Source organism: Aptenodytes forsteri, unplaced genomic scaffold (genome assembly GCF_000699145.1).
Source record: "Aptenodytes forsteri isolate BGI_AS27 unplaced genomic scaffold, ASM69914v1 Scaffold151, whole genome shotgun sequence".
NCBI classification, from domain to species: Eukaryota; Metazoa; Chordata; class Aves; order Sphenisciformes; family Spheniscidae; genus Aptenodytes; species Aptenodytes forsteri.
The window spans coordinates 5,809,997-5,821,028 of NW_008795939.1; the positions used below are offsets into that span (position 1 = coordinate 5,809,997).

Consider the following 11,032-nt stretch of genomic DNA (forward strand, 5'->3'; position numbering starts at 1 on the left):
TGTGCCCTAGCATAGCTTCCAGGAGGATCTGTTCCATGATCTTCCCAGGCACAGAGGTGAGACTGACTGGCCTGTAGTTCCCCAGCTCTTCCTTTCTTCCCTTTTTAAAAATGGGGGTTATGTTTCCCCTTTTCCAGTCAGTGGGAACTTCACCGGACTGCCACGACTTCTCAAATATGATGGATAGTGGCTTAGCAACTTCATCCGCCAGTTCCTTCCGGACCTGTGGATGGATCTCATCGGGTCCCATGGACTTGTGCACCTTCAGGTGCCTTAGATGGTCTCGAACCTGGTTTTCTCCCACAGTGGGCGGCTCTTTATTCTCCCAGTCCCCGCCTTTGCCTTCTGAGGCTTGGGCAGTAAGGCTCGGGCACTTGCTGGTGAAGACCATGGCAAAAAAGTCACTGAGTACCTCCGCCTTCTCTGTGTCCGGGGTAACCAGGTCTCCCATTCTCTCTCTCTTCCTCTTCCTCTTCCTCTATAGTAAAAGAACCTGTCTTTTCTAATCTCTGACTGGGAACTAGTATTTCAGAGCTTTCCTGGGATCAGAAGCATATGCAATGTTCCACTAAATGAGATCCAAGACGTGCCAACTCACAGCTGGTCTTTAAAATTGTGTCATTCTGATTATCATCTTGTGTTTCTCTATATCCGCTTAGATATTGACAAGATCTTGTCAAAAACTACAGGAAGCCAATGCAAGGTACCTCATGAAGACTTACAGAGGGCACAATATGCCATTTCTGAGAGACTGCATGTCACAGGATTAGAAACTTCTGTTTCTACTCTGTTTTTATAGACTAACGGGCATTGCAAAAGACAGAACAGAATTTTGTAGTCATTGTTCTTTTAATTTGATTTTAAGCTCTGGAATTCCAAAAGATTTTGACCATTGATATGAGTCTTGATTTCTCAGTTTAACTGTTCAATTTTGTTGTTGATCCCTAACTGGATACACCAAGCCTCTGACCACAAAAATTAGTGCAGCAGACAAGAAACATTAATATAATGATAATGCCCATAAGCAAGTTTTTAGAGAGATTTTCACAAAATAGCTGAGAATCCAGGCCCATGTCTGATACTGAAAGCATCATGCAAACATCAAAACAGAAAACCTTTCTAATGTTATGTCGGCTTGTTAATTGCACAAAGGCAGGCTTCCAAATTGTCTGTCCAAAGATGTCTAAGTGATTCTTTTGTCTTTTTTTGCTCATAAGCATTAAATTTCAAGTATGAGAAAAGTTCAATATCTGAAATTTTTCTTAGTGTAGCCCTTTTCCTTCCTACATGGACTTCAAGAGCCTCTCAACCTTGCAGATGGTTTCTATTAAATACTGACAGTGATATCATTAACATTTTCCAATTAAACAGTCCAAAGAAAAATATCATCCTTTGAATGCCTTTTAAAATCTGTGTAACTGGGCAAGAGGTTGTTTATTCCTTTTGATGGTATCCTCCAGGCAATAGATGAAAACAGTATATGTTGAAATAATGCTGGCTTACTGCAGTTGTCTAGTCATGGTACCAATGCAGGAAATTTCTGAATTACTTTATCTGCTTGGAGAGGGGGGAAATTCTGTAGACTAACCTATTTTATACTATTTCCTTTAAAATTCAAAAAGCAACAGTTCAAGGATTAACAGATCTAATAAAAACTTGCAAGTACACAGCTTTTGTACATTATCATGACAAAGTTTTTATTCTAAAAAGAGAGAACAGGCAAAATAGATTAAAAATGAGCTATGAAATTCAGTACTTGTCCATTGATATAAAATTCAATCACTCTGGATCACATAATTTCTATTATCATGACAGACATTTTATTATTTTTTATTTGTGTAACACTGCAAAATGAGACAGTGCTTCCAAATTCATTAAAAAACAGCCCTCTGCTAAGAAGCTGACAATATAATTTGGATAGGTGGTAAAGAAGCAGCACATGGTTAAAGAACAATTATAGACTGGAACCCAGTAGTGGAAAATTCCTTACAAGAAATATTTTTGAAGGAAAGAGGAATTTAAAGGGACAGAAAAGAATGCAAATGAAACCAAGTAATAGATGTCATGCTGTTCAATGTGGAACAGCGTATCTATACCATATTATATAGTATTTGAAGAGTAATTGCACTACAAGTTTTAAAGTGTTCCTGATAAAAGCCAAACCTGACTGCTTTGAGAGAAAAGTGCACAATCTGATTAATCTGGAGAAAATCACACACTAATCTGGGGGAAGGTATAGTTTGTGGTTAAAATACGGGAATCTGAGATCAGATATTGAACCAAACAAAACTGGAATTTAAGTGGTAAAAGACAGTATTGGAAGAGAAGAACAAGGCTAGGAGCAGGGAGAGAAGAGCGTTGATAGAAAAAGAATTGAGAGGGGGAAGAAGAGTAAGGAATAGAGGTGAAAAGAAAACAAAGATGCTATTTTTAATAGGACTTGAGAGTAGGTTATATATTCTAACCGTAAGTACCGAACCCTTCATCTGCTGTTGAACTACTCCCACTGGGATGCTTCGCTGCTGCCTTTGCATTTTGTATCCATATGTTACATATGCTGTGATCCAAAGTTATAAGTGGGCATGCAGTTATGCCTGCTTTACCCCTGGCATTTCTTTTATGCAGAAAGATTGTTTAGACTAGCTTTCTGCCCAGTCTTGGAGCAGAACAAGATAATTTGAATATCAATTTGATCTGGCACGTCTCTTGAGAGAATCATCAGAGCACGTGGTAAAGCAAGAGATGTCTCTTGTGTTGTGTTTGTCTACATGCATGTAGCAAAGCAGCTGATGAATTAGCGCCCTTCAGACACCACCACAAAAGCAGAAGTTCAGGGAAGGTAAGTGAGGGCAACTGTCTGTGCCAACATCATTAAGGGGAAAAGCAGTGATCTTCTGACAGAGAGCCAAAGAGCTTGCAAGGGAATGGGGATTAAAAACCCATATGCTTGCTCAGCCTGAGTGGTTTGACTGGCATGGAAGCAAAATGACAAGCTCATCCCCTGGGAAGAGAGGACAAGACAGTCAGCAAAGCAGCCAAACAGTCATCTGGTATTTCAGAGTATGGGATGAAGGGGCAGTGTAATGGCCCAGTAAATTTGACTGAAGTTCAGAGCCAGGAATCCTGATTGCCCATTGCAGCTCTCTCTTGGTTTTACTCTGTGGCTGGATTTTGGTGCGTCCACCTTTTTGTCTCCTTGTCTTCATATCAGCAAAATGTGAATGATGATATTCATAGCTTTTGCAGGTATTTTCTGATGCTTAATTCAGTAATACTTTTGAAAAATGCAAATGCACCTGGAAACATTACACACTTTTAACCCCCTTGTTTGTACACTGGAAAGCCTCATGTGTACAACCATTACATTCAGTGTACAGATGGCAAGTTTAGACTGTAATTAATTTCATAAAGCCAGCAGCATGAGCATTTTCATGCAATACACAGAACAAAAGCATTAAGCCTGCCCTATATACATTCCTTGGAACTGGTCCTTGAAATCAGAGAAAGAGAGACAGATACTTGCAGGCACAAGGGAAAGACCATGAGAGAGACTTTATACTATGTACATATATATAGTGCCTAATAATATAATCTTGCTTTATTACCAGCAAATGACCACTCTTAAAACCTCTGGTTTGTGTATGACAGTACAGCAGCACGGTAAACCGGAGAAAAAGGAGGAGGAAAATTACGATTTAATAGTAATCTGATATCAGTTTGCACCCAGTATGGCTAATAGTTCTTCAGTGTGCTTACATTCGGGAGGAGAGGGATGGACTCAGTCAAGGCAGAGTGCATCCCTCTGAATGTATTTATACTCTTTACTTATTGTAGAGTGTCAAAACATGAGGCTGAAGTGGGGACATGAGGAGTGAGGTGGAGCATGCTCGTAGGGCCACTGTTGCTGTGATAGAAGTTTCTTTTTTAATTTTTTTCCTTCTTCCTACCCTTTTCCCCTTCCCTGCATCCTGTCTTTTTTTATTTTTTTGCCTGTTACTCTGTCTGAGCCTGGAGGAGCTGGAGGAAGGCAGTGCTGATGAGAGGCTCATTGAACTCACTTCACAGGGGAGGGCTCTGCGTGTGGGTTAGAGAGTTGCTAATGGGGCATATGAATACCTGAGGGTCATGTCTCATTACCATGGCAAGCCAGATTTCTTCACATGAGCTGGGTGCATTCATATCAAGGAAGAGGCTTTCAGTTTTAATGTACCCTAAACTTTCTTTCTCCACCACACTGGACTTGGTTGCTCTGAAAGCTGTACCCCAGGTTGTTCTCAATCTAACTATCTACAATTCGTCAGACACCTTAAGCTGCAAGTTTTTCATGGTGTTGTTTTGGTTACAGGTTCTTAACTGCTGCTCATCTGCTGATATTGCACAAAACCTGCCAAAAGCCTTCTTTTGTAGATAGAAATGAATCTGGATTAGTTTCCAGACATTCTGTCAATAAATTATACAGCACATAAGCTCCAAAAAGCAAGTTTTGTTTCCATGACCATTTCTGTACAGGCATTTGTCTACTTTTACCCACATATGGTTTGTTTTTCTGAAAAAATTCAAATAATTCAAATGTACATTTCAAATGAGCGTGCTTAACAGCCAGGAATAGTTGCTTCGTTTTACACATGGCTTCTAGCGGTTCAGTATGGCTGGATGCTTCCCTTTTCTATTGCTTAGCATGAAGAGTAATCCGAAAGAGAAATAAGCAGGTCTAGCAATTTTCATTTAATTTGGCATTTCTTTTTAATTTTTTTTTTGTCTAAATGAAGGTGTTGATCTTGTATAGTTGCTATTCAAATCAATATGCTCATGTGCCTATTTAAATGGTAATGTTAATGTAAGTAGGATAATATCTCAACCCCACACTGCTCACTAATCTGCAACATCCAACATCTTTATCTCTTCTTCTGTCCCCAGCACTGCAGTGATAACACCCACCATTGCCAATCAGATATGAATATAGTAGGTGCTTGGAAGAGAGGTTACACTGGAAGGAATGTTGTGGTCACCATCCTGGATGACGGCATCGAAAGAAACCATCCAGACTTGATGCAGAATTATGTGAGTGTCCACAGGAGTCCAGATTTGCTACTGTATTATTACCCTGAATAAATTTGTTACTCCTGGAGAGATGGAGGGAGGGAGGAGGGAAGGAGAAAGAATCATAGGAGGATTTCCTCAAATGTTAACACCAATGGGAGGAAGGAAGATAGCTTTTGGTAATCTGTATTATTTTAGTTAAGACTATGTTCAGTCTGAACGTATTTAATATCTAGATGCCTCTTGTAGATAAGTCCTGAATTTCTGAAGGACTGGAACTAATCATCGGATGTTTTTTCTCTTTTCTGTAATTATTTTACTTAATATCCTCACACTTTCAGAACTTAGAAATGGAATACACTGCTTTTCAGTTAATGTGTGCAGCTGAAGTCCATTTTTGGCCAATACATTTAGCTAGCAAGACAGTAGCTTTTCTCAAAGACTGTAATTTTAGGCATATCGTTCCATGTATTTATTTTTAAAGCTATTTTATCTTACTGCTAGAATTAATATTAAAGGAAAAGGACTTTATGATTCACTCAGTTGAAAACAGGTGTAGAATATTTTGGGGTCTTTCTAGTAAATCTCTTTTAACTCCAGCGAGTTCCCTCACAATTTGTAATAGAGCTTTGTTTTCTGTGTCCTGTGTTTCATGTCTCCTCCGGAGGTTTCTGTTTGCTTGTGGTTCATCAGATTTAAATGATTGGTTTAATATACCTTGGAAGGATTGTATAACATGAGGAGAAGCTGCTTCTCTTCTTGTGTTAGTGTCAGAGTTTGAAACTGTTCAGAGCATCAGGGCCGCGCTTTGCTGGAGTGATTAGTCCTGTGCTTTGAGAGTAGGCATTACATGAAAGCACATGACCTTGAGGACCTTATCATTTCTCTGAAATAAAATGTGCAACGTATACGTTCACACGAGGTAAGAAAACGAACAAATATATTTGGATTGAGCCGGACTGGTGAAGATGACCAGCGCAAGGCATGCATATACCTTCAGTCACATTACAGATGTAGAACTTGTAAAAAAGCCGTGAACGCAGGCTTTTTGCCAGTGAGCATATCATCTTGACAGAGCATTGAAGAGATGAAGGTGACAAAACATCTCTAAAAACCCATCAAAAGCTACAGTCGTGTCCACAGTTTAAAGCCGTTTATTTTAAATTAGCCATACTTACATCTGTATCCTTCCCCATGCTGCACGTGGAACTCAGCTTTGAAATACATGAGGAGGACTGCACAAATACAAGTGACAGACAATTGCCCTATTTGTCAATGTATGCTTGATCCTAAGGCATGCCACATCTTTCATTTTAATCTCTTAAGTTATTTAAACAAACCAAATATAATTTTTACCTCCTCAATGAATGACCTGGATTGTGTCATATGTCACCTCATCCTGGTACTGTCCTTCCACTGAATTTAAAGCAGCTATTTATTCCCTTACCACCTCCTCTCTCCCTTTCCTCACGCCAACAAGGAATTCCCCCGAAGCAGTACACATTGCTTGTTTGATGACAAATGCCTTCTATATGTCAGATTATTGCTGGTGTGGCTGCAAACAGGAATATTTGAGGTGGATGTGGTAACTGGTTTTGAACAAAGAAGAGATTAAAAAGAGCTGCTTGCCATGTCAACACACCACATGCTACCACATAGATTAATGGGAGCCATGCAAACCAGCAGCTATTTACTCTATAAACTATTTTCAACTGTAAGAATCCTGGTAAATGTAAAATATGGAACAAAAATAGGGAGATATCTTGCAAATATTTGAAACAGTTACACTCTCAGGGAAATGGGAATGAAGTTTATGTTGCATTTCAAGCTGTATTTTTATAACAATATTCTTAAGAAAATGGTATTATTCTTATTCCTTGAAACGATGACTGAAATTTCAGTCATCATTGTGCAGATAATTTCTTGAATCTTGAAACATTTAGCAAAATCACAATTTTGAGAATGAACTCTCAACTTCCAAAAGTTTCTTAGAGGAAATGCAGTCTTCTGGTTTAATGAAACACTACTTTCTATTTCCTCTCTGACACTGGAACTATGCTTTTTCAGAGCATTTGTTATCCTTCTCCCTTTTCCAAAAATAAAATAAAATATGTAAATCCTGTAATTATTAAATATATAATCCTTTCCTAAAACATGCAATCATCATAAAACCGCAGGAATGTTAGTTAATCTAATTACTCTCTTGTAGGAACCTGCTGAAGAATGTATAGGCCACATGAGTCAACGGCTAATTAATAAGAAACTGGTTTTCTTTCTCCTGTTGGCTACAGGATTCGCAGGCCAGTTTTGATGTCAATGGAAATGATTTTGACCCTATGCCTCGATATGATGCCAGCAACGAGAACAAGTAAGGCATTATGACATTCATGGCATTTTCAATCTAGTTCATCAAGTAGAAAGTACCAGTTCTTCTATGAAAGTATAGGAAACTTGAATCCTCATAAAGCAGCATGATTTGCATTTAAATCTTTGTGAAATACATATTTATGTCTCTTCCATGCACACTGCATGATGCTTACTCTTTGAAAGCATTTGGAGCCATCCGAAAGCACATAAAAATTAGTTTGAGAGTTCTGGGCCTGTGAAATCAACCATTTTCAATCCCTTTGGGATGCAGAATATAAGGAGTGACTCTTACTTTTCTCAGATATTATCTCATTGAGTTATTGGGGGGTTATTATGTGTGACAACTGGCTTGGTTTCTGACCCTCTTGAACTTTATGGACTTTGTGTATTGAAGAAATAGACAAGTTAATGGAGGGGTTTTTTTTTCTCTAATAATGTCTTTTAAAGTGATGGAGATTTTACCTGTGGAGGTTTGATAGAAACTTTGTAAACCCAGAAGTGGCAGTTCTGCCAGATTATAACATCTGTATCAGATGGCTGGTTGGATATATCTCCATGAATGACGTATTTCTCCTTCAGAGTTCAGCTTCCTGATATTTGTCATTCCAACTCTGCTCTTTAGATGTGCTGTGGTGAAGGCTGGGGGAGGCACTGGGAGGGACACCTCACCTCAGGAAGCATGCCGCTTTTCTGCCCCCATGGGTATTTGAGGGCAGTTATTTGTTGGTAACATTTTTTTAACTAGGTACTTGGCAGAAAGAAATACCTTTCTGTGGAATTGCATGAATTAGAGGAAGGATAATCCTACTAGCTGTCAACATGCTGACTCTGCATTTTGTTTTCTTGAGGGCTTTTTTTTTGTTATTGTGGAAAGCATTTAGTATTGTTTGCCTGCAGAAGAGAGACTACAAGAGGTGAAACTTCATCCTTTACACAACTGAAAAGCTTTTGAGCTTGTGTTGTCTCTTCCTTACAATCCCACAAACTTTATCCAGAAGAATGCAGCAGGTGCGAGCTGGGAGTGAGCAGCAAAACTTAACATTGGTTTGACTGGAGAAACCAATTGGAAAACCTTAGATCACACTTTGATGGGAGAATCCTCTCCTGGTCAACACCTTCTTCATAACAGCAGGGAACCATGTGTGGACAGGCTGAAGAACAGGGCCTCATTACGCATAGCTGCCTGTTACATATAGATCCACTCGTCTTACATTGAATCTCAAGGAGCTGTCATAGCTACTTTCAGCCACAGGGTGAAATAACTGTGAAAACTGAGGTGAATTCTGCCAAATACTTGTTTGGTCTGTCAGCCTGATCCTGCCTGGTAGGCCGAGATGAGAAATATGTAAGGATTTAGCTCTTAGAAGCTATGTAAATAAATGTACACACACACACACACACACACACACACATCTTAGTTGTGATGACTAGAAACACTGTTTAACATAGAAACATACTATGTTGCTATTAATTTGAATAATAATAACAGTTTATGTATTTGGGACTGCAGTCTTGGCCTATGTTCTTATTCAATATTCAGTTGTTCTTATTTGATGCTGTTTACATGCTGCCAAATATTTTTGTCTAGAAACAAGTACATGCAAGAGCTGTTTCTTTCCCTTTTGCCCGTTAGGCATATCTTTCTCATCCTGTTTTCATACAGAAGCTCAGTTTACTGAATCGTATCTGCCTCTTTTTCACTAGAAATCTAAAGCAAGAGTATCATGAGAGAATAAAAAGAGAAATTCAGTAAAACCCTTTGTTTTGAAACGTATAAATATTCTGTACATGCAGGCTAGTTTAAGTTTAAGCAAAAAAAAACCACTGATGTGGAACAAATAGTAGATAGACCCGGTTACTGCATTGCCTCAGTTAAGTTAGTGACAAGCCAAGGATTTCAGAGCTAAATGCTCATATGGAAAATGCTAATACTACACTGAAGTTGTTAGGAGATATCCTCAAGACACACGTTCACTGAAACAGAAGAGTGAATAAAAGTCTATCAATTCTTCCTCTTTCCAAAGCCTTCTATTTTTCTTGCAGTTGAGGAATTTCATGTGCCATTGTTATCTCAGTTTTAGAGATGTCCTGTCACTGGTGTGGAAAGGTCAGAACCAGCAAATGTGCTATAAAGTTTTGGTGGCTAATAAGAGAAATCTTTGGTTTGGCTTATGAGAGGTCTCAGGGCTACAAGCAAGGTTTATAAACATGCTAGTTACCTGAAAATGGAATAGGAACATAGGAACATAAATTGTTTACAGCCCAGAGTATGTAGGCATTGCCACTCAGCATGCTGCAACAACTAATTTGTATGACTGACCACTTCAGCATCAGCCCTAGCTTTGAACTAGGTGTCTATATTATAGTCCCATACAAAGTGTTGGAAGAACAAAACTGCAGCTGCATGATTACCACAAAAGGGTGGTCACCCCCCCTCCTTAGCATCATAGAATCGTTTAGGGTGGAAAAGACCTTTAAGATCAAGGCCAACCGTTACCCCAGCCCTGCCAAGCCCACCACTAAACCATGTCCCTAAGCACCACATCTACACAGCTTTTAAATACCTGCAGGGATGGTGACTCAACCACTTTCCTGGGCAACCTGCTCCAATGCTTGACAACCCTTTTGGTGAAGAAATTTTTCTATCCAATCTAAACCGCCCCGGCACAACTTGAGGCCATTCCCTCCTTGTCCTATGCTTGTTACTTGGGAGGAGAGACCGACACCTTACCTCATGTTTGCTCTTTCCTCCTTTCCCCAGCCTTTGTGCAGCTCTCCAGAGTGAATCACGCTGAAAACTGCGCTGCCAACAACAGCAACAACAAATTGTATTTTCAGCCAGGTCAGGCAGGTACCTCATTCAGCTCAGCCTGAGGTCAGAGGAGAGCAAGACAGGGACAAGTGGGGAAAACGAAGCATGGCCTGAACCTCTCACTGGCAGTGCCAGTTTCAGTGAACTGAGGTGACTGTATGACAATGTCCCAAGTGCCTATGACTGTTGACCACAAAACTGATTGTGATGGGCAGGCAGTTGCCAGCAGTGGCCTCCAAGGAGTTTTGAGAAAAGATATAACAGTCAGCCTGGCCTTCTGCGAATACTCCTCAGCTGAGCTGCTGGTTTGAATCACAACACATTCCTTTCTCCTGCCGTCCACCCCCCCCCCCCCCCCCCGCCACACTCTGTACATATTAATTAGCTCCGTTGTTGCCTCAGCCAGTCCGTCCCTGCGGAAGGAGCTGGGGACTGAACCCTGAACTGCTTTTACAGGACCTGATGGCAGACCTGAAATCCGAGCTGTCGGGCAGCTTGGCCAAGCTGATCCTCGGGCTCATGCTGACGCCGGCGCAGTACGATGCCAAGCAGCTGAGGAAGGCCGTGGAGGTAACTGCCATGCTGGTGGTATCGGCTTCAGCACATGAGGACGAGGCGGTTTTCGCTGTGGTTGTACCAGCACTGCCAGCGGCCCGGGGCTGTGAGTGCACTCCAGCTTCACACGCCCCCAGGCTCTCATCTCCTATACGGAAGGAAAGCAGAGCGGAAAGCACCAGGCTCTTTCAGGGATTCGCCCTCTTTGGTGCTGCATGGAGCCACATACCTCCATGAATCACAGATGAATCTTTCTTT

The 11,032-nt window shown here is 40.5% G+C and overlaps 1 protein-coding gene across 2 annotated transcripts in view; it reads left to right on the forward strand.

Moving 5' to 3' along the window:
* The window catches only part of PCSK5 (proprotein convertase subtilisin/kexin type 5), a 271,155-nt gene that overhangs the window by 74,592 nt on the left and 185,531 nt on the right, over positions 1-11,032 (forward strand). For both annotated transcript variants that reach the window (XM_019473650.1, XM_019473649.1), the window contains exons 4-5: positions 4,918-5,061; positions 7,332-7,408. In XM_019473650.1, the coding sequence (XP_019329195.1) occupies positions 4,918-5,061; positions 7,332-7,408 (221 nt within the window). The remainder of the gene's footprint in view (positions 1-4,917; positions 5,062-7,331; positions 7,409-11,032) is intronic.